The following is a 26,871-nucleotide window of genomic DNA, read 5'->3' as shown; positions in this document are numbered from 1 at the left end:
AACCTCCTGTTCTTTTGGTCTTTGGTTGTGTTTTGATCTGATTGGGACAGAAACATGGTTCTTCCCTTTTGTAGTAAGAAAGTATTTAACTTGTGTTTTTAATATTATATGAGCCCACCGTTGAGAGACTAATCTTTGTAAGTGTTGGTGTTTCTTTAGGTTTGGTTTTTAATTTTGGAACTTCTAAACCTATGTTGTGGTTTATGATGTCAAATGACATGAGCTCTTAGGGATAAGCAAGAAAGGAAAGGTTATGGTTCAATCACGGCTTTTTTGTGTGCCATGTTGAAAAGGGGTCAATTGTGCTGGTTAATTTTTTCAACTAAACACCAACTAGCCTTATCTGGTAGGAGCCAATCTTAATCAAGAAAATGCCTCCCTCTGACTAACTTTGGGCAGTTTGTGGGTGGCATGTTACTGATTACTGACTGATGTAGGTGGGACCAGACCACTGTGGTGATTCCATGAATGGAATGTGGCCTTGGGCTTTATAGAAATGCACACTGAGCAAGCCCTGGACAGCAAACAGTGATCAGAATTCCTCCATGGTCTCTGCTTCAGTTATTCCTCTGACTTTCCCCCATGATGCAGTGTGCCTTAGATGTGTAAACAAATCATATCTTTCCCTCCCAGGACACATTTGGTCATGTGATAAAGCCATGACGTCAACAGAAAGCAAACTAGCATATACATTTTCTCTGGCCTGTGTCTACACTCTGTTCAGATGAAGCCCACAGTGGCCGGGCCAGATGCCTTACCAGTTGGTACCAGTGCTTGACCAGGCGGATGAGACTCTTCAGCTTGGTTGGGCGCTGCTTCAGGAAGTTCCTCTGGAGCTCCGTGAAGCAGGTAGAGAACTCGCCCTCCTTCCCCAGGGAGATACATTCGGAGATGAGGATGGTGTAGATCTTGGGATCAGGATTGCTGTAGAGGCTAACATGACCTGTAAAGGATATTTCATTCATGTCAACACCTCAGCCCTTCTATGACGTACTTCAGTGTCCACAGCTCCAGAATCATTAGCTTTTGAGGTTCAGTGAACAGGGTGGAATTTTCCTAGTGTAGGCATCACTCACTCCGCATACACCCATTTGCCTCATCACTCCTCAGGACGGCTTACATGGTGGGCACTACAAAATCTGTGCCCCCAACTGGCCCTAGTGCAGTGCCTTCCTCACAGACCTGGAGACAGTAGTGCCAGAAACCAGCACACAAGGGAGGTACATGGTCATCAGATAATGGCCAGCCACCTCTGGTTCCAGTACCTTCTGTAAGGTTCTCGTCAACTGTGTACACTCCTGCTTGTGTCAAAGTTTGCTGTGGAGCCGTCTGCTGCATTTGCATGTCACGTCTTATGCTTACAGAGTCTCTGCACTGACACTGAGGTGTCTCCCCAGACACTGTGCTTTCACCGTGCGTTTCTCTGTAGTCTGTGACTTCATATCATGTGGGTTTTGTTTGTTCAGGTCCTGACAGGAGCAAGATATGTCAGTGTTCATGCATACCTGTGTGTGTGTGTGTGTGTGTGTGTGTGTGTGTGTGTGTGTCTTGTACAGTGGATGGGCAGCTGGCTATGGAATAGATGTGTCTGTAGGTGTGTGTGAACATTTGAGTAGACCAGGCTGTGCCTTAAGTGTGTGCAGGTGTGTGGCCAAGTTTGCAGTAGGCTACACCATCAGGCTTTGATGCTGGCACAGGGCAAAGTCACTCACTGATGGAGCTTGAGGGTCTCTCCCTCATGGGCTCATTTCCAGTTTCAGGGTCTACAATACAATACAACTCATCGGCTATGTCATCTTGCGTAGGGTTGTGGCTATGGCGTCCACACTACCATTCCTAAGGCAGTAGTTCTGGGGTGGAGCTCCTCCCCACCGGAAAGCTGCTGAGGTTGGGGAAGTCCATGACCCAAACAGGCTTCAGGAGTTACCCCACTCACAACTCATTTGTGGTTTACCCCTCTTAGATTCCTCCACTGAGCAGGGTCCCAGCCTCTTGAAGCTTCGTATAACATACTGCCCTGGTACTACTCCCAGTCTGGCCATGTCAGTCCCTGCTGCTAAGACTGCACTGTTTCCAGGGCTCTCCTAAGACAAAGCCTTGTTGTTTGCAGCAGTTCACACAGTGGCTAACAGGGAGTGCTGTGGTTCCCCAAATGAAGAGCCTGAAGTATTCGCTAAGACCCAAGACCCACTGTGCTCAAGCCTGGAAAAAGGCTGTTGCAGGATGTTTGATCACTCTGAACCCTGAGATTGAGCTGTTTACTGAGAACAACCTGGTTTTAGTTGTAGCGTGACTCAGCCTTAGCTCACACCTTTAATCCAGGAGATTTCTGCTTGAACGTTGTGAACAGGATTAAATAAAGTCAACCATAGGTCAAGGGGCAGAGCAAGCAGCCAGTTGACCGGAAGTGAAAATGGGATTATTAAGAAAACAACCACAGAGAGTAAGAGGGAGTCAGGAGGGGGGCGGATAGAAAAACCCACAGGAAGTAGAAGGGAGGGACATTCAGTTTGAAAGAGTTTTTTTTTTTGAGATGGCAGGAGAGAGGGGATGCATTATGGAACACTGGCTGAGGAGGAAGGTCAGCTGGGTGCTTCCTCTGCCTCCCTGAGCTAGCAGGCTTTCACCACAGCATCTGGCTTGCAAGTCTTCAGTGGTAAAATTGAATAATTGAGAGGTTGTTTTGTTTTGTTTTGTTTTGTCAAAAGACAAGATAAGATCTTTTAATGTGTAATGACACAACATGTGTGTGCTCGTTGGTGGTTGGGACAGTGGTGGCTACATTTGCAGTTTTCCTGAGGGGGCACAGAGCTCCACTGAGAAGTTCTGCACAAACTCTCCTGCAGACACCCCAGGTCTCTACACGGCAATGAGGTCCCATATTCTTTGAGAGCAGACTTTGGGAGAAGTTAGCAATTTTAGGTCACTACTGTCTCATGTTTACAAAGACAAAACCCACAGCCAGCCCTGAATGGGACTGGTATGCTAAGGGAGCAGCTAGTGTGACTTCCTCCCCTCACTGAGCCAGCTCGCCACCTAATGTCCTTCTGGGATGGATCCTCTCTCCCTGCTATCAAATTTCTAAAATCCTCTCAGTGCAGCTTTGAAGAGATGCTGTCTTGGGGTGAACTTCTCAGATGCTAAGCATCTTCAGTTCAGGGACAGAAGGTGTGGGCTGGGGAGATGGCTCAGGCAGTACTGTGCTTGGCTTGCAAGCATGAGGACCCACGTTGGAATCCCAGGGTTCAGGGAAAAGGCCAGTGTTGGTGGGGTAGGAATGTAATGCCAGCACTGAGAAGGGGAGACTCGAGGGTCCCTGAGCTCTGCCCAGCCAGTCAGGCTCACCTGTGCATTCTGAAACAGAGAGAGACAAGGTCTCAAAAAAGATGGATGACTCCTGAGCTGTGTTAGCCATGGTTCAGGATCACACACACACACAAGTAAACACCTATTCAACATACACTCAATTACACACACACACACACACACACACACACACACACACACACACACACGGAACTAGAAGTGAGGAAGGAGGCGTGCACAAGGCTGAGCTGAGGCTCTCTGGCAGGCTGGCTTACCTAGGACATCATAGGCTGGAAGCACATCAAACTCCACCTCCTGTTGGAGGTGTGGTGCACTCAGCTTGAAGCTCAGAGCCCGGGGGTTGGGCCACCATGAACTCTGGACCTCAAACTTCACTCTAAAATGTTTTTCACGCTGAACCTCATACAGCTGTTTCTTAATTTCCTTGATGAACTCTCCCCGTCTGTTTAACTGATCCTCAAAGCTGGTGAAATTGTTAAGGAACACCACCAGGTCAGCGTCTGACTTGCCCTTGAGTGTGGTGCCTTTGCCTGAGGAGCCACCCTGAAAGACAAGGACGAGAATGACAATGGGCAGGGGCAGCCATGCTGGGCAGTCCAGATGCTGAACAGAGTAGGAGTCCAACACTGAGGGGGATGGACAGATGGATAGAGCAAGCTGGTACATGTGCAGTGGAATACTAATCAGCCCTCAAGAATGACACGGTATAGAAGATACCACCAGAAGTCAGAAAGACAAACATTCATGTTTATCTGTGGAGTCTATATCTGTGTGTTCGAGTGTGTGTGTGTATGTGTGTGTGTGTGTGTGTGTGTGTGTGTGTGAGAGAGAGAGAAACAGAGACAGAGACAGAGAGACAGAGAGAGAAAGAAAGAAAAGGAGAGAAGGGGGAGTGTGTGTGGGAGTGGGGGAGGATAGGGATCTAAAGGAAAAGAGTAAGAAAGAGTAACGGGGGACACTTTAGCACAGTGTCATGTGGAATATCATACAAACTCATAGAGCAGATGAAAAGTAAGAAAACTGATCAACATCTACAAGTCAAACATTTTAAAAAGAGGAGTTCGTACTGAGAAGAGCCTCCCTAAATAAAATGCTGAGAATCGTCACTAACACACATGAGCACCAGCCAATGTTGAGAGAGGACATTGCAAATTGTCACATCTGAGGATGGAGAGGTGAATCGGTTGTTAAAGGTGCCTGCTGTTCTTGCAGATGACCTCAGTTTAGTTCCCAGCACCCAAGTAGGCCAGCTGACAGCCAGCTATGTAACTGCAGCTCTCACGGATCTAACACCCCCTCTTCAGTCCTGTGAGAACCTGCACTAACACATAGAGAGCACCCACTCACAACTAAAAAAGATAAAAATAAAACCAACTAAAAACAAGAAAAAACTTCATTTCTGCAGCCTTTACAGAGCCTGAGAGTTAGGTACTGTTGTCATGAAATGCGATTCGAAGGACCAGTACCAAGCCCAGAGAGGGTCCATCAATCCAGTCGAGCAGCAGGCAGGTCCTGTTCTGTCCTCTGTGTCACATTGGAATTAGTCTATGTGACCTTGCCATCCCAGGGCGTGGACTGGGAACTTTGGGCATGGAGAAGGTAGTTAAATTACCCTATGTCACACAGCAGTGCAAAGGTAGGATCCCCTGACCTCCCACTCTCCAGCAAACTATTTAACTGAGATGGGCCTCAGTTTCCCTGACTCTGAAATGGATGTGGCCTAGGAGTGAGGAACATAAACCGTAGCTGAGGCTCCTTCTCCAATACAGATGTGGTGCCTGGGGAAAAAACCCACAGCCCGCTCTGATCAGAGTTGAGGAGGAGGAGTCAGGGCCGTAGCCTCCCTTCTGAGAGTTCTCTCCCACCCCATCTCAGTCAGCTCAGGCTGAGGAGGGCTCACCTTCACCACCTTGGAGACCCTCACTGGGTGGACAGTATCTCGGAAGCATCTCTCCTTCAGGAAATCACACAGGACATTGATAGCTGATTTGACATCATCACGGAAGCTGGTGTTTGGAAGGAGGTAAACCTCTATGAACTTGTCCAGCTTCCAGGACGGGGTGCTCCTGAGTTCCTGCTCCATGACCTCCGGAGCTTTTGCCTCTGCAGCCTGCAGGTCCTGTGTCTCGCAGCCTGGTTGAACTTGGAACAAGATTTTCAGTTTCCATTTCCCGAGAGGGGCGGGGATATGCAAATTATCCAGGCCCGGGCAGCCAATGACTTCAGAGCTTCTGACCAGGTACCTCCTAGCCAAAGCTTTCTTAGGATCCCACCCAAGGAAGAAGGCATAGGGAAACTGATCTGGCTTTCTCAGAGATTCTTCTGGGAAAAGCTGTTACAAAGCATGTATAAGAGTAATCTTTGGGGTTGGGGATTTGGCTCAGTGGCAGAGCGCTTGCCTAGGAAGCGCACGGCCCTGGGTTCGGTCCCCAGCTCCGAAAAAAAGAACCAAAAAAAAAAAAAAAAAAAAAAGAGTAATCTTTAAACTCAGGAGAAGAGGGGAGACCGATTCAGGAAACTGCAGAAGGTGGCTGGAGGCTCCTGAGCTCGGCTTCCAGCTCCTGCAAACGTTTTAGGCGGACAACATGTTTGTTTGTTTTTTCCTTTAAAGAACAGCACTTGAACAGGTTTTGTTTTTCCTTTATCTCTGGGCTTTCAGTTCTACGATTACAGAAAATTCTAACAGAATGTTCAGACTTTCCAGAAGCCTCCTCTCCTACTCGCATCCTACCTTTTCCCCTGTGGTGCTGGGAGGCGGGCTGTGGGCGTGGGGGCTAGCCGAGGGCTATCCCAAGAGCTAAGTAAAGGTTATACCATCAGCCTGCGACAGGACAGGTCAGCATTGGATATTGCAGTGAACTATCTGTCAAGGCCACGGCAAGCTTGACAGCATTTGAGTGGCGCATATCCTGAATGCACACTCATGGGACCACCACCCAAGGCCGCATCAAAACAGTCAAAACAGTGTGACGCCCCCCCAACCCCCTGCCTCTGTCTTCTCCTCTCTTGTTTAGAGTTTTTTCACTTCGTTGTTGTGGTCTTACTTTGAGGCCAAGGCTGGACTTGAACTCATGATTCCTCTGGGCTGGTCCCCTCAGCGCTGGTGTTACACGGTGGCCACTGTGTGTCCTTCTTCTAACTGGCTTAATAGTGTGTTATGGATTGCCTTGGTGCTGTTTATTTTCTCATACTAATCCTGCCCTAGATGAGGAGTAGATCTTGCACTCAACCTGCTCCCCGCTTTAACAGGTCAAAGGCTAGAGCCTGTGATTGGGCAGTGGAAGGTAAAGTTGGGGCTGGAAGTTAGAGAGAGAGAGAGAGAGAGAGAGAGAGAGAGAGAGAGAGAGAGAGAGAGAGAGAGGAGAAAAGGTGAAGGGGAAGACAAGAGGGACAAGAGGGAGGGACTGAGAGAACAAATGGAGGAAGATGGAGCAAAACCACGAGACTAGTCCCAGAGCCAGCTGGACCAAGCTTGGGGATTTTAAAATTACATGCAACATTTGTAAGACTCTCAGAGAGAATCTTCCCTCAGGAGGGAGATCTTCTAGCCCAATGACCAGTCTGAGTCCACAGGCTGTAATCTGTAAGAGGATTTTTATTGATCAAGATACACAGGTATCTGTGGGCGTCCCAGTCAATTCGGAAGACTGGCGCGCCTAACAGAACCAGGGACGGGTTTTTATAGGGTATTGGGGAGCAGAAGCAGGCTTACAGAAGCAGATGCATGGTTGGTGTATTCAAGTGAGGCGCAGATGTATGGTTACACCCAATTGACTATTCAAATGAGGTTGTCACACAGCAAGAGAATACGTGTAGGTTGGGGCGTCCGGAATGTCAGGGGCTAGGGGCTTATCTCTTGTGAGGTGGCCCATAAAGCAATACCAATAATTTAGACTGGTTTCTGTATTTTGTCTTCTTTTATGGTCTGTTTCGTCTAAATGATGGGTCAGCTTGTACCACAAAGCTTGGACACATCTGAACTTTCCCAGGCTTATTTTAGTTCTGAGTCTGTGTATCTAAAAACTTATTTTTTACTTCTACAGTTGAGGGCCTTGGGCTTGTACAATTCCCTTTCTGGGAGGGGGTCTTTCATTCCCCCATTTTCTTTTTGTCCTTGAGTGGAATCTTCCACTCAACTTGGTTAAGGTACCTCTGTTTTTTTGTTGTTTCACCATCTGATACTGTTGTCTCAGCACAAAAGTTTGAATGACTGAAAGTCTGTATCTCTTACTATTCTTGTCTGATCTGTATAGAAGCAACATTCTTCTTTTAGTGTAGCACACAGACTCTTTCTTTAAGGAATACCAGGTCTAATCTTCTCCTATTTTGAAGGACTACCTCTGAGAGGGAGGTTAGGTATTCTTGGAGGTCAGCTAAAAAATCTTTTTTACTCTTTTTTTATATTTGAGTCAATGGCAGTTCTGAATTCCCTATAAGCCTTGTGTTGTAGGGCAACAGCAGATGTCCTTGTGCTGCCCTTGTAGCACCTAGATAGCCTTAAATAATTTTCAACTCTCTTTTGTGTCTTGTTAAGTCTTTAGCATCAGGATTTTAATCTGGACACGATCTGAACCTATACACCAAGGTCTTTTAGAACTTTTAAACTTATATAGGTTGTGATCCCTGAGGCACAGTCCCAAGAAGTGTTAGGAGTACTAATATATGTAATGTTATATCATTTGCAATAAAAATCAAGCCTATCCTTACACCTATTCTGAGGGAACCCAGGGCAAACATCCTGAGTGTCCCTCTAGGTCCCGGCTCTCAGCCCCAACAGCTAGTACTCGACTGGTGAAGGCTGAGACTTGACGGCTGTCAGGGTGGTCAGCAGCACCAGGTACGGTCCTTTCTAGTGAGGCTCGAGTGTCTGGGCTCAGTGTAGCTGTAGTCTCTGACCTGGAACTGATGACTGATGAGATGTCTCAGGGGTCTCCGGGGCATAGGCTGCTGCCAGCTGTGACCAGACTTCTTTCCGTATCACCTGTAGGTCTTTTAGCCTGGCACATAAATCATTATTACTATGACATGTTGGTTCAGTAACATCATCTAATACAGTCAGGGGAGCTGAGGCCTCATATAAGATCTCAAAGGGGGTAAGGCTGAATTTGGAAGGGGTATTTCTTGCTCTGAAGAGAACAAGAGGGAAGGAGTGTCACCCAGTCTGTGCCAGTCTCCATGGTCAATTTGGTCAGGGTCTCTTTTAGAGTCTTATTTATTTACTTTACCTGTCCTGAACTTTGAGGTCTGTAAATATAATGTAATTTTCAATCAACCTCTAAATACTTGGCCACACCCTGGCTTACCTTGGCAACGAAAGTAGGGCTGTTGTCTGACCAGATTACCTTGGGCATTCCAGACCTGTGGAAGATTTCTTCCAGTATCTTCTTGATGATTGTAGAGGCTGTCTCTTGCTTGGTGGGGAAAGCTTCTATCTATTCCTGAAGAGATATCTATAAACACTAGGAGACATTTGAAATCATATTTTCCTGGTTTTATCTCTGTGAAGTCCACTTCTTAGTAGTATCCAGGCCGTTCCCCACGGAGCCTCCTACCACAGTCAACTTTCTTGAAAACAGTTACCTGTTGGCATGGTATATATCAGTGCACTATCTGTTCCACGAGATACTTGAGACCTGTGACATAATATTTAGTTTTTGAAAACGTCTGGATGAGTTTGCTTACCCCTAAGTGAGTCTATTGATGCATTTGTTTTATCATGTCTCTGCCTGTAAAAATTGTAGCAGGATCTTCTTTCCCGTTGAGGTGTACCAGAGTCTCTTCCTCGGTCTGGCTGGGTCATGGAGGGCCCTTAACAGAGCCAGAATCTCTTTTTTTCTTGCCCTCAGATGTCAGCAGGCCCCTCTGCTGATGGGCTGTAGCAAAGGCATACGTGCTGTCCACATAGATGTTAAGTCTCTTTCTCAGCTCAAGGGCTTTGGTGAGGGGAGCAAGTTCTCTGAGTAGAGGTGCCTTTTGGTAGGGCCTGAGCCCATATGACTCTGTTTTTATCTACCACTGTTGTCCCAGCCCATCTTTTTTCTTCTCTAAGAAGCTATTCCCATCTATGAACCAGATGACATCTACCCCCTCTGGTGGCTGGTCAGTCAGATCTTTTGCCATTCCTGTGCTTTAGTGAGCTCCTGCTGACAGTCATGAAGGGGGGTGCTAGGTCGGTGTCCGGGAGCAGGGTTTAGACTCGTAGGGGCAGTCTGGAATCACAAGGAACAAGTGGGATACCCGGCCCACGCCAAGGTCCACCGTTCTTCGGGTAGTCCATGAGTATCATTTGTTGTCGGTAGTCCCCTGTACTCAAGGTCTTTTGCTGGACACTAGCCCATTTGGGCGTAGGAGCACAGAGTGTTGGGCCCCCGTATTCACAAAACAACTGGGCAGGCTTTCCTTCTATCTTAGCACATAGCCAGCACTCTAGGACCAAGAGGCTTGCCTTCCGGGCTGCTGGAGAGGCCCTTCTTGTTCTTCCTGGGGCAGTCCCTGACCCAGTGTCCTTTTTCTTGCGATAGGCACACTGATCTTTAGCTAGGAATTCTCTTCTGTTGCCAGGTACTGTCTTCCTAGGTTCTCTAACTACTGTGGCCAGTATATGTTCCTCTCCTGTCTTTTATCCCTCTTTGGCTCTCTAGCTTCTTTTTCTTTTTGTCTCTTTTCTTCCCTAGCTTCCTGTTCTTTTTACCTTCTTTCTTCTTTCTCTTCCTCAGTCGCTCTCATATCTTCTGTATCTTCCTCTATAGCTATTAGATGCTGTCCACTTATGTAACTACACTTTAACTTTACTTTCTCTGTAACTTACACTAACTCTCAGCAACTTAGCTTAACCCTTCAAATTTCTGTAACTTTCTCTCTTTATATCTTTTCCTTATCTTAGCCAGATTGGTGGGGCATTTTCCAGCCCCTCGGAGACCCACCCTTGGAGCCTGGTGGCAGACCCGGAGCACTCCCTACCTTCAGGGGTATTCAAGTCAACAGTCAGGAGTGAGGGCCTTCCATCCATGTCTGGATTTATCTTTCTGGCCTCTAGTAGGATTCCGTCTTTCCTCAGTGGTAAAGAAGACCTGTAACAATTACTAACAAGCACCTCAAATGGGATGGTGAGAAAACAAGAGAATCTTGAGAATAGAGGTCCACTGAAGAGGGCAAATAGCATTTAGTCACACAGCTAAACCAGGAGGACTTTCTTGGACAAAAAGGCCATTGTACAAATAAGCACAAGCTTTGTGTCTGTGAAATAGAACGGCAAGCAGAGAGGGAGCTGATCTGTTACCGACTATCTGGACTTAAGAACTAATAACAAAAGGATGGAGAGATGGTTAGGACCTGGATGCTAGATGCCAAGTGGCTGACAAAAGAATTGTAACCAGTTCACCTGGGGCTATCAGGACCTCAGTAGCAGCCCTTTACCAAACTGTCTCACTGGGTTAAAGGCCCATGGAAAAGAAAACATTAATCCTGACCTTGGCCACAGCCAAAGCCTGAATTCTAAAGTTTGGCTGGCAAAACAAAGTTCTTCACAGTTTGTTGTAGATTCTTTTCGAAACTATTTTAGGGGCTTCTCTGCCCCCCAACCTGGGGCATTTTGACCATAGGGGCAAGAACTGGCTGCTGTGGGGATAGGATCAAAGGCACTCTCCATGTCAATGATGACTAACAGAGAAGGTTATTTAATGTCGGAGATCAACTCCTCTCTTGGAATAGGGCCAGCAGATAAGGCAGGCTCCCTTAAAGAACTTCTCTTAATGAACACTCTCTTTCTGTGAGCAAGTGTTGAAGGTCTGGCCACTGAAGGCAGCAACTGGAATTATTTTTTTTTTCAGGGCCAAAAGTCTCATAAAACAACCACTAACTTTATATTATCTTTTTGTGGTCAAAGTGTCAACCCCGGCCGGCCTCATTACCTTGAAACTCCTCTTACACTGACTTGGCCTGAGCTGCGCCACTGCCCACGCGCAGCCTGCAGCTTGCTAGCAGGCCTGCATGCTTGTCACCCTCAGCCCCTATATTTCTCTACTCTGTGCTGTCCCTTCCTTAGAAGCTGTGAATGTTTAAGCAACAGGGAGAAATTTTCTTCAGGATCCAAGGTAAAGCTTTCAGGTTCTTGTTAATGCCTGCTTCAGACAGGGTCACGTGCTAATCTGGAGTCCTTCATACACAACTGTTAATAGCAACTAGACTGGACAAGGGGAGCAAAGGGAGGGGCATCTCTCCTTGGGGAGGAGGCTCAAGAGAGAAAGATAAAACTCCCCGGCAGAAAACAATTTTTCTCAAGCAAATTATTTCCAAGTTAAGCACCAAGAGGACCAAGTAAAACTCCTTGACAAACAAAGCAGTTTCATGATTTCAAACACAGTCGTCAGTCCAAATTCAAAAACGAAACAAAAGCCAAAAAGACACTCGACAATACCACAGAAAACAAACCAGACAAACAAGACCAAGACAAAGCATCCTATAACCAATTTCCACAGATGTTCAAAGAAAATTAGGACACAAAGAAGACAAACAATTCTAACAGTCAAACAAGCAACAGACAGACGCTCCACGCAGCTTCGGTGTCAAACTGAAACCAGAAATTCAGTGGATCCGGCTCTCTCCTCTCTCCTCTAACCCAAAACCATGTATCCTACCGATATGGGCTGAGCCCCGAAAAAAAAAAAACTGGGCTCCAAACACCCTTGGAACGTCTTCCAGGGCTGCGGGGGAGAAGTCCGAGCTCGTCAGCTCCTTCTCTGGCCCGCCCAAATACAAACGGTCTAGATCCAAGCCAAGTAACTAAGCATTTACAGAACAAGTCACAAAGCAAGACAAGACAGGACAAGACAAACACTGGCCAGCTTACCTCCCGGTGGGTGGTTGGCGGTCTCTAGGCAGAGGATCTCCGATCCCGGACGAGCCCCCATATGTAAGACTCTCAGAGAGAATCTTCCCTCAGGAGGGAGATCTTCTAGCCCAATGACCAGTCTGAGTCCACAGGCTGTAATCTGTAAGAGGATTTTTATTGATCAAGATACACAGGTATCTGTGGGCGTCCCAGTCAATTCGGAAGACTGGCGCACCTAACAGAACCAGGGACGGGTTTTTATAGGGTATTGGGGAGCAGAAGCAGGCTTACAGAAGCAGATGCATGGTTGGTGTATTCAAGTGAGGCGCAGATGTATGGTTACACCCAATTGACTATTCAAATGAGGTTGTCACACAGCAAGAGAATACGTGTAGGTTGGGGCGTCCGGAATGTCAGGGGCTAGGGGCTTATCTCTTGTGAGGTGGCCCATAAAGCAATACCAATAATTTAGACTGGTTTCTGTATTTTGTTTTCTTTTATGGTCTGTTTCGTCTAAATGATGGGTCAGCTTGTACCACAAAGCTTGGACACATCTGAACTTTCCCAGGCTTATTTTAGTTCTGAGTCTGTGTATCTAAAAACTTATTTTTTACTTCTATAGTTGAGGGCCTTGGGCTTGTACAATTCCCTTTCTGGGAGGGGGTCTTTCACATTAGTATCTTGTGCAGTGTGTGTTAACTTATACCTAAGGCAAAATGTCCCCACCAGGGCTCAGACAGCTGAGATATCAAGTGCTATGTGCTTCTGTAAGTATACAGATAAAGACCCTTAAGAGGGTGAAACATTTGTTCCTTAGAAAATCAACACCGTGGGGTTGGAGAGTCAGTACTAAGAGCACTAGAGACACCGAGGTCCACTGACTGCAGGAAAATAGAATTACAGGCAATCTGTGACCCACAATGACTTTAAAATTTCGTTGTCTGTGTGAGGATGAGATCTGAAGCCCTGAATTTATTCACAATGCACTGACTCAAACTCAAACCTAATTTATTCTCTCTCCTTACTTTCTTAATTTCCTTTTTTTACATATTTCATCCTTTTTTTCCCTATTAAGTAGATCTCATTATATGTCTAACCATAATTCACAGAACTTTGAATATCTTGGGGGTCCCACCATCTGGAATTATACACACACGCACACACGCACACACTTACTTCACACAGAGACCTAATGGTTCTATAGGTCAGCATGGTGAACCAGCATCTTATGAATACACAAATACAAAAACCACAAAAGACCCACCACGTGTGCTCTCTCCCCTTGAGCCATTGCTCACTAAAGAAGGTAGGAAACTGCTTAGGGCCACCAGCTCCCAACCCCTGCTCCTGTCCCCACACCCTACTCCTGTCCCCAGTGTTCACTCTCAATCTCTGTGAAGGAGTTAGGAGTGAGTCTCCCTGGCCCCCGTTCCTTCAGTTCTCACTCTGCATCCCTGAGGACCAGGAGCCCAAACGCCCACAGGAGTGAGAAAATGCATATCCCATGGACCACAGAGCCCTTCACACTCATCTGCCTGGTGCTTTATCCGAGCCTTCGGTGCACATGGTAATGCTGGTCTATGATTCCTGTCTTGCCTCTTCTGAAACACTGCCAGATCCACAGAGAGGGTTTTAGTAAACCATAGCCATGGGTCTCCTGCCAAGCTGGGGACCCATCATGTCCACACTAGACTCCTTCCCTCTTCTCCAGCCCCTTCTGCGCTCAGCACTGGACACTGGCTTCCAATTGGACCAATCCCTGCTTATCTTGGGCCTGGTTCTCCCCTTCAGGTTTGCCATGCAGTGGCTCCCTCATGCCCAGAAGGAAGATGCAGACAACAGCGCCCCATCCCCCAGTTCCTGACTTCCTCTCCAAGCAGGACACTGGTGACACCGGGGTACCTCCAGAGGAGCCGTGGAGCCACAGCAATTGTCCCAGACCCTGCCCTCCCCTTCTGATCTTGCTTATACTTGTAATCTCAAGACCCAAGAGAAAACACAGACTGTCTCTGTCCTCGGCCTGGCACTGCCTGTGGTTTGGTGACATCTGGACACCACTGGCAAAGAGAGGCAGAACCTGGGACATACAACACACCTGGGTCCCACACTGGTCCTAAGGAAGGTCCTATCCTGAGGCATTTGACATCCTCTCATGACGGGCTCAACGCACAGAGTGTGGTGGGAGGGTAGAGGCCGAGACTGGACAGCTGGAGCCAGCAGAAGGCACAGGTGGAGGCAGAGTCTTGATTGTAACACTGGAAAGGACCACCTACTGATGTCTGCACTTTGGGTTTCTGACCCAGAGCCTCTCAGCTCTTTGAACACTGTTGTCACTTTGGCACAGGCAAAACCACACAGTTTGTCCCTGCAGCCTTACGGGGTGGAGCAGCCCCCTTCCTTGCGTACTCAGTGACTCTGTGTCTGTCTCTCACACACAGTCTGCGCCTTCCTTTCTGTTTCTTCTGGTTTTTATTCCCACCTCTGGGTCTTTGCAGAGTCTGTCCCCAGCACCCTGCATCCTGTTCCAAGTCTGCAATTGCCTGGAAGTCCTGTGTTTTTCTATCCTTGGTTAAGAGGTCCCTGCCTCAGACAGCAACTCAGGAGCCCTTTCCAGGGTCCCAGGCAGAGTCGGCTTCCTTCCCTGCCTCCCACAGAGTCTTTAACACTGAACTTCCAAGAATGGGGAGGAAGAAGAAGAAGGAAACCACGAGGGTGTTAAAGACTCTACAAGGCTGAGTAACTAATCAGAACTCAGGGATGGAGAGTCGGAATGTTGCAGAACAAGAGCCCAATTATCATGGGCTTCTCTTCAGCACCTTTAACAGGCACTCAGTGCCCACCATTGGGTCTTACCCAGCAGGGGAACCCTGCCAATAAGGACTGGCCTGGCACAATCTGCCCATGGGTGCACTGGTGGCAGGGATCTTATAGGGAACAACTGGACACTTTCTCAATGGATTTGAGGAGGACTCCACAGGAGGCCACTCCAGCCTGGTACTGCACATCTGGTGGGGAGTCCACAGATAGGCCGTCACAGGCCCCAGGGAGGAGCCTACCACAGCTCTTTTGATAAGCAGACAGAACGTCAGGCTGCACCTTATGTCTTTATATCCGATATTATGTAGGCATCTCTCATCCAAAGTTCCTGCTTCTCACATGACTCTAGCTTGACTCGAGCTGGCGTTAAACCCAGCCAGGACAGAGTCAGTTTTCCTTAGGGCTGCGGTCCCTGGCAGGTTACTCAGATCCCAGTAGTTTGTCCTCACACCTGTGTGACTATGAGACGCACTGACTGGATCCAGTGTTTCATTCATTAAAAGAGTCACGGGAGCGTTACATGGGAGGAATGGGGAGGGTGAATGTGATCACAATACATTGAATGTATATTAAGATAATTTCAAAGAATATTTTACAAAATGTCTAGGAGGATACTTAATTCCACTCTATTTTGCCTTTCAAGAGGCACAAACCACTTCTCCAGAGCTGGTCAGGTCCCTCCAGGTGACTTATAAGGATATCATGTCTCCAGCAGCAGATGGACAAGTGGCCAAGAGGGCAAATCACGGTCTTAAAAACACCTTGTGACCCAGACACACCCTGTCTCAGTCAGACTTGACAAGGGTTGGCTTCGTTGGGATGAATGAACCTTATTAAGATGCACGGGAGAACACGGAAGGGTTATAGATCAGCTGGGCACAGTGAAACACTAGAATGCCAGCAACGAGGGGCTGAGGCAGGAGGATCGCTGTAAGAAGACTGGCAGACAGTATATAACAGAGATCCAGCCTCATAAACAAAACCAAAAAGGGTCACTGAGATAGCTCAGAAGGCACAGGTGTTTGTCACCAAGCCTGATGACCTGAGTTTGGTCCCCAGCAGAGCCTTGTTGGAAGGTGAGACAGCTGACACCTACAGGCTGTCCTCTTACTTCACATGCTCACACACATGAAATAAATGGCATAGAATAATTAAAATAAAATTAGCTTTGTCCTTGCCCAGATCTGCTCAGGACCCTCAGCTGGCCTCTTGTCCTCCCATCCTGCACTTGTGGGAGGGGCCTCCAGTATTTCAGGTCCCTCAGGCAAGGTCAGGATCCACCAAAGATCCTCTGCTATCAACCAGGCCGTGAAGACGAGTGTTGGCTAAAGGCCAGCCCCTGACCTGAATGATGAGGCCATGGCTTCTGCTTCTTCAAAAGAAATCCCTTAAAGCCACCTAACCACGGGAGAGCCTATGCAATAATAATTTCCTCAGTCTTCTGTTCCTTGTGTCTGCAGCAATTGCAACAGAAATTTAGGTGTGTGGGTGCAGTGCATGTGTGTGCGCGCATGTATACATATGTGTGTGGAAGAGCCTTGTTATTCCTGTTCAATGAAACAGAGCCTCATTACATAGCCCAGGCTGGCCTCGAACTCTGTACCGTCTGCATTCACCTCCCAGGGGTTGGGATCACAGGTGTGGACCATCCTGCCATGATGAATATTCACTCCTGCTGGGCAGAGAGAGGTTGGCATGGAGACAGGCTCCCCCTCATGGGGGTGTGTCCTGGACACAAGTCAGTACTCTATGCTACTGGAGTGGAGAGTGACAATTGATGACCCAGGTGACTACAGCTGGGGACAGAGGCACACCCCTGTCACCTCAGCACTTGGAAGGACAATGGGAAGATCCCCAAGTTCACATCCATCCTGGGCAAAGGAGTGAGATCCCATCTGAAAGAAAGATGTGAAACCTTTGGCCTTTATCGAGGACAGATGGAGGTGGGGGTAGGAGGCAGAGAGACTGTCTCTGATGGTGGCTTGCATGACGATCACATCATGGGTGTGCATCTGAGAACCCACAGAACTGTGAGACCCCAAGTCTGACCTTCAAGCTAGCTGTGACCTTGAAGACAATATCCAGTATGGACCAGTCCCCTGTGACAAACCCACCACAGCTGTGCTGGAACTGCCGCCTGCCATCTTCTGGCTTTCTCTCACTGGCTCTCCATGTTTTAGTGAGGTGTGTGTGTGTGTGTGTGTGTGTGTGTGTGTGTGTGTGTGTATTCTGTTGTTAAAAATCTTGGAGACTGTCAAATTATTTTTCTTTAGTAACAATTCAAGATCAAGAAGGAAGAACAACAGAAACTATCTTTTTGATGCTTCTTGCCTCCTGGTCCACAGCCTGCAGTGATGAGGGTTTGACAGTCCAAAGAAATGCCAGCAGGTAATCAAACCCCAGAGTGTCAGGGATCCCAGGAGCCAAAGGAGGCAAGTGTAGAGTCTGATTTGCATAGCCCCGCCCTTCCTGGGAAAGAGGAACCAGCTATGGATATAAGGGGCAGCTGAAGCCAGAGGCAAGGCTGCAGTCAGCGTACAATCCTAGCTTCAGGATGCCGTGGAAACTTGCCAATACCCCCATCTGGAGGCTGGACAGATTCATACAGGATCACCTCCTTCCTGACACCACCTTCCTTACTGAGGTCAGAGCAGACATTGACTTTATATGTGCTTTCCTGACTGAGAGATGCTTCCAAGGTGCCACCCACCCTGTGAGGGTCTCTAGGATTGTGATGGTGAGTCTCATTATCCTGAGCTTACCAGGATGGGGTGGGAGAGGACTCTGAGAAGCCAGACTGCAGTCCTTAGTGGGGAGCGAGTGCCACCTACCTACTCTGTGCCCAGTGTCCTCATGTAAGCCCCAGCTATGGCACAGGGCAGAGAACAGAACAGAGACCCCACCATGGACAACTGGTGACTGATGGAAGGAAGCTCATTGCCCATGTTTCCATCTGTCAAATGGGACTTTATGATGACAGTCCCTACCGCAGTCACTGTGAAAGGCTGCAGAAACGTTGTTGTGTCATGTCCACTCATCTATGTCAGGGATGCAAATGTGTTAGTGATTGAGCTCAGCATTTTATTTAGGGAGGATCTCTGCGGTATCCCTTATTGTTTTCTCATTTTTTTTCTTTTTGTGAATTTTCAAATTTTCTTAATTTTGACATTTGCTCTGTGACCTTCTAGTATTGTTAGAGACTTCCTTCTGGAATGGTGTTTATGGTCTATGTCTTTAAATGTGCTCCTCGACAGCGGGGGATCGTGACAACAGTTTCGTACACCTGTGGTAATTTCCTCAGTCTTCTCTCACCTACTACCATCCCCACCACTTGTACTTGGAAACTAACCTGCCTCAGAGAGTTCTCTTCTATTACACACACACACACACACACACACACACACACACACACACACACACAATTAATTCTGGAAATAAATAGATAAAGCAAAGATGTTCCTCATTCTGATTCTGGTTTATCTCCTGTACCACAAGGAGATCCAGGACCATCTATTCTCCTCCAGAGATAATTTCACTCTTCAGGGCTGAATAGAATTCCACTACACATGGGTCAGCTTTCTCAGCCCAAGGGTCACTCTCAGGGATGGACTCCTACTCTGTTCAGCATCTGGACTGCCCAGCATGGCTGTCCCATTCCCTTGTCACTCTCATCCTTGTCTTTTAGGGCGGCTGCTACGATGAATACTCCATGCTCAAGGGAAGGTCAGAGGCCACCCTGGTGGTGTTCCTTAACAATCTCACCTGCTTTGAGGATCAGTTAAAGCGACGAGAAGAGTTCATTGAGGAAATTTGGAAACACCTGTGCCAGTTGCAGCAAGAGAAACAGTTTAAACTGAATTTTGAGTTCCAGAGCTCAGAGCAGGACAACTCCAGGTCTCTGAGCATCAAGCTGAGCTCGCCCCAGCTCCAGCAGGAGGTGGAGTTTGATGTGCAGCCAGCCTATGATGTCCTGTGTAAGTCAGCCAGCAGCAGAGCCTCAGCCTGCCCTTCCTCACCCCTGAATCCTCCCTTCTATTTCTCTCTGTCTCTCTCTGTGTCTCTGTTGTCTCTGTCTCTGGTGTGTGTGTGTATGCGTGTGTGTGTGTGTGTGTGTGTGTGTGTGTGTGTGTGTTGGAGGGAGCATGATATAAGTGCACATGTTTGCACCAGTGTGTAATGACCAGAGGTCAGCCCTGCATGTTGGTTACTAAGGAAGATAATTTGGTTGAGAGGTTGACCTGGAGTTTGCTGCCCCACCTCATGGCTCTTGCAGTAAGGAGCTGGGATCAGGTGGGGTGTGTGCTCTGATGGAGCTGAACCCAGAGTCTCTGGCATCTGGAGGCTCAGCATGTCTATTAGGGACAGCACAGAGCTGGGGGAGGGGTTGCCTAGTCTCCTAGAAGTGTCTGTAGGCTATGAGTCTCCAGCTATAAACAATTATACAAATTCAGCACACACTTGGGCTTCCTCCACCCGCTACGGGACAGGCAAGTGTGATGGCTGGTTTGTTTTCAGATAGGTGGGTGGGCCAGCTTCATGTCCACCTATCAGACAGTGAGCCTGAGGAATTCTCCTGTCTCTACCAGCCCAGTTCAGGGATTTCAGGTGTAGACTCCCTGCACACCTACACCAAACTTCCACTTTCACACATATGTGTTCTATAATTGCACATTAATATTCCTCTATATTCAGATCTTTTTGTATCAGGACTCAGAGACACAGTGTGTCCCCAAAATTACAAATTGATCAACTCTACTCAAAGACTATCAGGAACACCCATGAAACAGGAGGATGGGTTTCGGGACCTTGGAGAACACTTGGGGTTTTATATTTGGGGGACACAGCACCCTCTCTTGGCCACTGTGTGAGCTGCTATTTACTTTGAGACAAGGCCCTTGGCTTAGGAGAGCCCTGGAAACAGTGCAGTCTCAGGCAGCAGGGACTGAGAGGGCCAGCCTGGGGACCAGGACCAGGGCAGCATGCTGTGGGAAGCTAAAAGAGGCTTAGAACCCTGCTCAGTGGAGGGGGCTCAGAGGGAGTGACCCAGAAATGAGCTGGGAGAGGGCTACCCCAGAGGCCTGTCTTGCTCATAGACTTGCCCAGCCTGTGGCAGCTTTCCAGTGGGATGGGAACTCTATCACAGAAGGATCACCTTGGGAATGCTCATGGGGATGATGGCCAAGAGGACCCCAGTCACAGCCCTAACCCGGGTGACATAGCAAATGAGACCTACTGTGTGCTGTGTCCTGAAATAGTAATTAAGATCTTGAGCACTTTTTGGGACACTGAGGGACTGAACTTGTCCAAAGCTCCATCAGTGAGTGATTTGGGTCTGTGCCAGCATCAAAGCCTGATAGTATAGCCTGCTATAACCAGGCCACACACGTGGAGACACCCAAGGCACAGCCTTCAACCTCCTAGACTATTAACATACACACACCTACACATAGCCACACACACACACACACACACACACACACACACACAAACAATTCCATAGCCTGGTCCACTGTAAAACTTCACAGGACACACCCACAACCACCACATCCCCAAACTCTCAGTAACTGGGCAATCAACACCACATGGCATTAAGTTAGGCACTACAGAGATTCATGCCCGGCTGACACACAGTACCTAGGGAGACAGCTAGTGGATAAGGGTAATTGCTGCACACTCATGAGGATCTGAGTTCAAATACCCAATGCCCACCTATTCTTAGGAAGTTCCACACATTAACGTATCCCCTGGTGCTATTGGAACAGAGACAGGAGAATCTCTGTGGCCTGATGGATGTCAGCCAAGCAACATGATTACAGAGAGACCCTGCTGTAAAGGGAGGGGGTGATAAACTGTAAATGAAGAAACCCCATCTCCTCTTCATGGCCTCTGAATATGTGCGTTTCCCACATCCCTGCACACACGATCCACCCACGATCTGAAAAGACTGAGCACAAGATCTGGTGTACAAATGCAGTGCAGAGCTCCATGCTACACCAGAACATGGTTGGCCATCATCAGATGACCGTGCCGCTCTCTGTGAGTGACCACAGTGTGCTATCTCCTCCCACCCCTGTCTCCAGGCCTGTGAGTAAGGCAACCTACCAAGAGCAGGTGGTGGCACAGGCTCTCCAGGACCAGTTCATGTATGGAGTCCAGAGGCGTGGTGGGGGATCGTGTCTGTATGGGGAGTGATGTTTGCTGTGGTCCAATGCTGCAGTGTTCACTGAAGCCCATAGAGAGTGATTGTGACCCTAGAAGTACAGAAGACTCTTAGATCAGGGTTGAGTCTTAACATGAATGAAACTTCTTTATAGATGCTTGGAGATACAACAAGTACCTTGATCCCAGAATCTACAACAAAATCTACGCCAGCCTCATCCGTGAGAGCACCAACCTGGATAAGGAGGGCGAGTTCTCCGTCTGCTTCACAGAGCTCCAACAACACTTCCTGAAGCATCCTGGACATAAGATGTGGAATCTCATCCGCCTGGTCAAGTACTGGTATCAACTGGTAAGGCATGTGGTTCAGACACTGTGGACCTGATGTGTAGAGAGTGGGATTCAGGACAGATAGGAGGTCTATTCTAGTTCGCTGTCTGTTGACAATGATAGCTTTATCACATGACCAAGAGGACCTTGGGGAAGGAAAGGTCTGACGTGGTTTCACATCCCAGTCACAGCCCATGGTTGAGGGAAGTCAGGACAGTAACTGAAGCAGAGACCATGGAGGAACTCTGCTCACTGCCTTGATCTCCATGGCTCACTCAGAATGCTCTATTCCACAGAGCACACGCTCAGGCATGGCACCAACCACATCCATCACTGGTCACGAACATGTCCGCACAGACTACCCTGAACCAGACCGATTGAGGGATTGTCTCGATTAAGGCTGCCTCCTGCCCAGTGAACCCTACCTTATGTCTAATTGGCAAAACTCACTTTCACAAATGACCCACTTTCAAATTGATGCTCAAACACATCAATTGAACCTTTCCTTTTCTGACTTTTTACTCAGATGTCATGTCAACATCATGCAATTAAAAAAGCAATCTAGGTTTAAAAAGACAAAGCTTAAGGGAATAACATTTGAAATGTAAATAAAAAATATCCAGTAAAAGAAAAAAATACAAAAATACATTTTTTAAAATTTTAACATGTAACAAGACTAGTATTCTCGAGGGAGGTCTCATATGAAATTTAACAACACTAGTTAAAAAAGTCTTTCTTACTCCAAGAGGAAAGAACCAGGTCCCTGTCACAATCGTAAGAAAAAGCTCAGTATCTGATATCTGGGACTCACAGTTCACTGAGCTTCTCGGGCTCTGGCATCCACAGCTCACACAGTAGGTCTCAGCTCACACAGTAGGTCTCAGCTCACACAGTAGGTCACAGCTCACACAGTAGGTCTCAGCTCACACAGTAGGTCTCAGCTCACACAGTAGGTCACAGCTCACACAGTAGGTCACAGCTCACACAGCGGGTCTCACGCTCAGGCCAGCTCTGCTCTCACATTGCGCTGTTCCCGACAGTTGTCTCCTGCTCAGGGCAGGTCCAGTGTCTCAGGGTCTCCACTGCCATTGAGGCTGCACTTTCACCAATGGCTCCTCCTGGCCTCTCTCAGTGCCAGGGCTCAGCTGCTCCCCATGATGGCTCCAAACCTGCAGGTTTCATGGGACTTGGAGCCAGGCAGAGCCCTCTGCAGTTCCAGGTGTGGCTGACACCTGCAGATGCAGTCTTGGGGCCCCTGCACAAAGTCTTCTGTTTGCTGACCATGAGGAAACTCTTCCTAGAAGCCTTGGCCCCATCCTGCTGTTTCTAAGCTATTTGAGCTGATTCTCTGCCCCAGCTGATGAGAAACCACTGATTCTTAATCCAAACACAGCACACAGACAGCCCAGATGAGTCTTCGCTTTTCTCTGAGACTTCACACTCCAGCCTCTGCCCCCCTGCCTGCCTCTCAGCCCTCCTGTCTTCCATGTTCCCACAAACGACCGACCCCTTAGGCTCTCAGCTCTCCACAGCTTTTCTACCCATAGTTCCAAGGTCCTTTCTCAATCCTCCCAAAGAACAACATGGCGGGTCAGTCACAGCAGCGCCCCCTCCCTAGGACTAGTTTCTAGTCTGTGCTCACTGCTGTGGTAAAGATGATTCTGGAAGGTAAACTGGGGAGGAAAGGGATAGTCTGGTTCACATTCCTGCACCACACCCCATCACTGAGGGAAGCAGAGGCAGGAACTGAAGCACAGGCCATGGAGGAGCACTGCTAGCTGCCTGATGCCCTTGGGAGATCAGTCTGTGCTTTAAAAACACCTCAGGGCCACCTGCCCAGGACAGGCAATGCACACAATTTGCTGGGCCCTCCACACTGATCAAGAAAAGGCCCCGCAAGCTTCAGTCCAGGGCACGCTGATGGAGGCACTTTCTCAGTTGTGGCTCCATCTTCTCCAGATGGCACTCTCTGTGTCAGGTTCACAAAGAGAAATAAAAATGGCACAAAGTGGGAAAATAAAAAATGAAGGAGGAAAAGTGGTAAGAAGCAGAACAGAGGGGTTCAGAGATACCAGGGTTTGGGGGAACAGCAGGGGGCAGTGTTGATGTAGGAGGGGGAGGGGATGGGGATGGATGGCTTTCCGTGCTTGTTCTAAGTGATTTCTTCTAGTCCACTTTCTAATCTGCTAACTCTCTCTTCAGCCGTGTCTAATTCAGTGTATTATGGCTGCTGATTCATTTGAGTCTCTGCATACCTGCTTTATTCTTCAGTGAATCCTTCATGTCACTTTATAAGCTTTCTATTTCCCCGTCATTTCCAGATATTATCTCATTCTGTGCGTGGCTTCTCAATATTTTTCTTGACTACCTTTTTCAATGTATGTGTGGTGTTTGTATATATACCTGTTTGTGGGAGCGCACTGTATTTGTGTGTGCTTGTGTGTGCATAAGATTGTGGAGGCTGGAGTGTGAGGGTTGGTCCTCGGTCACTCCATACCTTATATAATCAGTCAGTGTCTCATATGTGACACACTGTGTGCTGGATCAGCAGTTCTGGACAGTCCTGCAGCCCCTGGAAACTCCATCTCCAGCCCTTTAAGCTAGGATTATGAATCAGCTTCATCAAAAGCCTCCCACTCATGTAGATGCTGGGCATCTGAGTTCTAGTTCTCACCCGTGCATGGGGAGGGAGGCACTTGACCCCTGAGCAATCTCTCTAATCCCTTCCCCTTCACTTCAGAGAGACCATGAGAAAACTTCCATAGTGAGCACTCCTTATGTCCTGCCCCCACCCTCACTTCTAGCTGTCACTCATGGTGTCTTGATTCCTCTTGTGCCTGCTAGTGAATGCTGTCTTTGTGGAGCACACAGGGTCCATCTCAACCACTCAGCTCTTGGCTATAGCACAGGAGGGGCCATAGAGTGAATGTAAATGACTGGGTGAGGCTGTGTGACAATAAACCTGTAAGGACATCATCGGGTGGCAGCTGAATTGAGCCTGAGAGAAGCAGCCCCCACACAACAGCTAAGAGCCCAGTTTTTCTCTTTGTTTTTCTCTTCTCAGTGTAAGGAGAAGCTGGGGGATTTGCTGCCCCCACAGTACGCCCTGGAGCTGCTCACGGTCCATGCCTGGGAACTGGGGATTGAAAACACCTGTGAGCTATACATAGCCCGGGGCTTCCGAAGTGTCTTAGAACTGATCATCAAATATCGGTGTCTCCTAATCTTCTGGACATTGTGTTATGACTTTAATCACAATGAGGTCTCTGAGTACCTGAACAAACAACTCCAAAAAGACAGGTAGCTTGTCCCCACATGGCTCTGATCCCCATGGGTGTCAGGCGGCAATGCTGTGAAAAGGGAGAGGTGGGAATCTCTGTGTCCGTGCAGCATCTCCTGCAGTGGGCGCTGTCACCTGATTGACACCCAATCAGAGTGAGGTACTAGTGACCTGGAATGCAGGGAGGGTGGCTATGTTGCCTGTGATAAGGGACAAAGTCTTTGACATTGTCCAGTCCCAGACAGCAACGTAAAGAGAGTACATTGGGTGGAAACAGAGATTATCCAACAGTAACCGTGTCATAAGGGCTGTCAGGCACCAAAGACCTGCAGTGGACCAATTACCTGTAAATAATAGGGTACTATGTCACCCTAGGCAGTGACGTGTCTTGATCCTGTGTTGTGTTCAGTTTTCCCATGAGACTGGCTGGTCCAACTCTCCCCATCTTACAGATCAGAGAACCTGAGGGACCTGCCCCAGCACACACAGCTACTAACGGGTAGAGGATTTGAATCCAAGCCTTTCAGGTCATGCCCAAGGATCCCTCCAGTCTTGCTGTATTCTGTGGGGCAGGGACAAAGGACAAACTTGGATAGGATTACTCTACAAGGTTCCCCTGACCCTGTCAAGTGGCACCTGAGGCACTGACCAGATGCTCAATTCCCTCCCTGAATGCTGTTCTGCAGGCCCGTGATCCTGGACCCTGCTGACCCAACAAGGAACGTGGCTGGTTCAAACCTCCAGGCCTGGCACCTGCTGGCAGAAGAGGCTGGGGCCTGGGTGCAGTCGTCTTTCTTTAGGAACAGCGATATGTCCCTTGTTCACAGTTGGAAAGTGCCGGTGAGACCCTCGTCCCCTTGTGCACAGCTCCGGTCACTCCATCTGTTCAGAGAATATTTTCATAGAAACCATATGGTAGGAGAAACAGATATCTCCCAAGATGACCTCTGACTTTAATCTCTGTGCTGTTACACATGTGGGTATACACACATGTGTACAGGTGCACCCAGACAAACAAGATATGTAGGCTCTGAGAGCTGAAGCCACTGGCTCAGGGACACTCATCTAGTGATTGGCTGGGCTAGAATGCTGTGGACTCTGACGCCACTGTCAGGTCCACGAAGTATTTTGTCTTTCCTGTCTCATTTCATGTGGCCAGACTCAGGGCCATCCCACAACCACAGCCACACAGAGGTACCTACACTTGGACCTTTCCCCTCCTGGGGCAGGGTCTGCCGGATGCTAGGGACCTGGTGATGTCACTTGTGACCTCAGGGTGGGGGGGATGAACATGGGTGCAGTGATGTGGGAAAGAAACCTCAGAAGGTCAGGAAGGAAGGGAGAGGGGACACGGAGGGAGGCAGCTGTGGGAACAGTGGCCTACAGGGCTGTCCTGCAGCAGAGAGGTGGCAGGGCCACGCCTCCCGTTTGGCAGATCTATTAATGTAGTGCCTGCCTGCGGGGCCATGTGTACACTCAATGGGTATAGTCCTAAGGGTGTCCTGATGGCTGTCTTCCCACTTCTGTATGTGCTGGCCCCCTTTCTGAGGAGCTCCAGGTGTACAGTCGTGGTACCCCCCTCAGGTCATGGCACCCCCCTCAGAGCTGGTTTAAACCCCCCTCCTGGAAGCAGTGCAGACTCCTGACATGATTGTGTTTTTCACTGTAGCCAGAGAAACAAACATGTGTCATCCTGTGAGCCCAGCAGGACCTGCCCAAGAGGCTTTGGAGTCAGGGCCATGTGCTCTTCTGCTGTAAGACCTTGCCCTGGAGAGAACAGTTCGGTGCACCAGGCTCCAGTGAGGGGCATCCAACCTGTGATCAGACTCCAGGCTTCTGATCCCGTCCTGCCCTGCCCAGGGACAGCCTTCCTCACAGCCTGCTTCACCCGCCTTATCCCCCACAGTGTTCTCTGGGAGTCGGACTCTGAAGGAAAGGGACAAACTTAACCTTGACTTCCACCTTTTCACCTGTTGTGAAGCTCAGTCCAACAATGTCTGATTATCTATGATAAGCCACAGCAAGCCATTGCGGGGGGGGGGGTGTGCACTCTGAGGGATGGGGCCTTAGAAGTACGTGTATGACTTTTCATGCTCTACTAGAAACATTGAGTACTTGTTGCAAGCTC

At 48.5% G+C, this 26,871-nt stretch overlaps 2 protein-coding genes and 1 long non-coding RNA gene across 7 annotated transcripts in view; 1 reads left to right on the top strand and 2 right to left on the bottom strand.

The window, feature by feature from the left end:
* Oas1a (2'-5' oligoadenylate synthetase 1A) overlaps positions 1–5,478 on the bottom strand; it is a 10,651-nt gene extending 5,173 nt beyond the window's left edge. For both annotated transcript variants that reach the window (NM_001436428.1, NM_138913.3), the window contains 3 exon segments: positions 759–943; positions 3,582–3,870; positions 5,228–5,478. In NM_001436428.1, the coding sequence (NP_001423357.1) occupies positions 759–943; positions 3,582–3,870; positions 5,228–5,410 (657 nt within the window). In that variant the 5' untranslated portion in view covers positions 5,411–5,478.
* Oas1d (2'-5' oligoadenylate synthetase 1D) lies at positions 5,170–26,871 on the top strand. Of its 4 annotated transcripts, none has more exons than XM_087578482.1 (6): positions 5,170–5,566; positions 18,660–18,948; positions 21,289–21,485; positions 24,528–24,763; positions 25,430–25,583; positions 26,413–26,871. In XM_087578482.1, exons 1-6 carry the CDS (start codon positions 5,516–5,518, stop codon positions 26,440–26,442), a joined length of 957 nt encoding a protein of 318 aa, XP_087434608.1. In that variant the 5' UTR covers positions 5,170–5,515; the 3' UTR covers positions 26,443–26,871.
* Positions 6,903–12,658, bottom strand: LOC134481189 (uncharacterized). The gene is made up of 3 exons (XR_015634789.1): positions 12,449–12,658; positions 12,176–12,317; positions 6,903–8,324 (listed from the first exon to the last, which is right to left on the bottom strand). It is a non-coding gene; the product is annotated as an uncharacterized LOC134481189 (long non-coding RNA).

This window comes from Rattus norvegicus, chromosome 12 (assembly GCF_021556685.1).
Source record: "Rattus norvegicus strain SHRSP/BbbUtx chromosome 12, alternate assembly SHRSP_T2T, whole genome shotgun sequence".
Lineage (NCBI taxonomy): Eukaryota > Metazoa > Chordata > Mammalia > Rodentia > Muridae > Rattus > Rattus norvegicus.
Note: the sequence above shows the minus strand (reverse complement) of the source record. Positions and strands in the feature narration are given on the sequence as shown.

Coding starts and splice junctions, on each gene's coding strand:
- Oas1d (XM_087578481.1), top strand. CDS start 17,529: ATGCCGTGGAAACTTGCCAATACCCCCATCTGGAGGCTGGACAGATTC. Junction 18,949..21,288: donor GCCAGCCTATGATGTCCTGT/GTAAGTCAGCCA, acceptor ACTTCTTTATAG/ATGCTTGGAGATACAACAAG. Junction 25,584..26,412: donor TTCACAGTTGGAAAGTGCCG/GTGAGACCCTCG, acceptor TTTTCACTGTAG/CCAGAGAAACAAACATGTGT.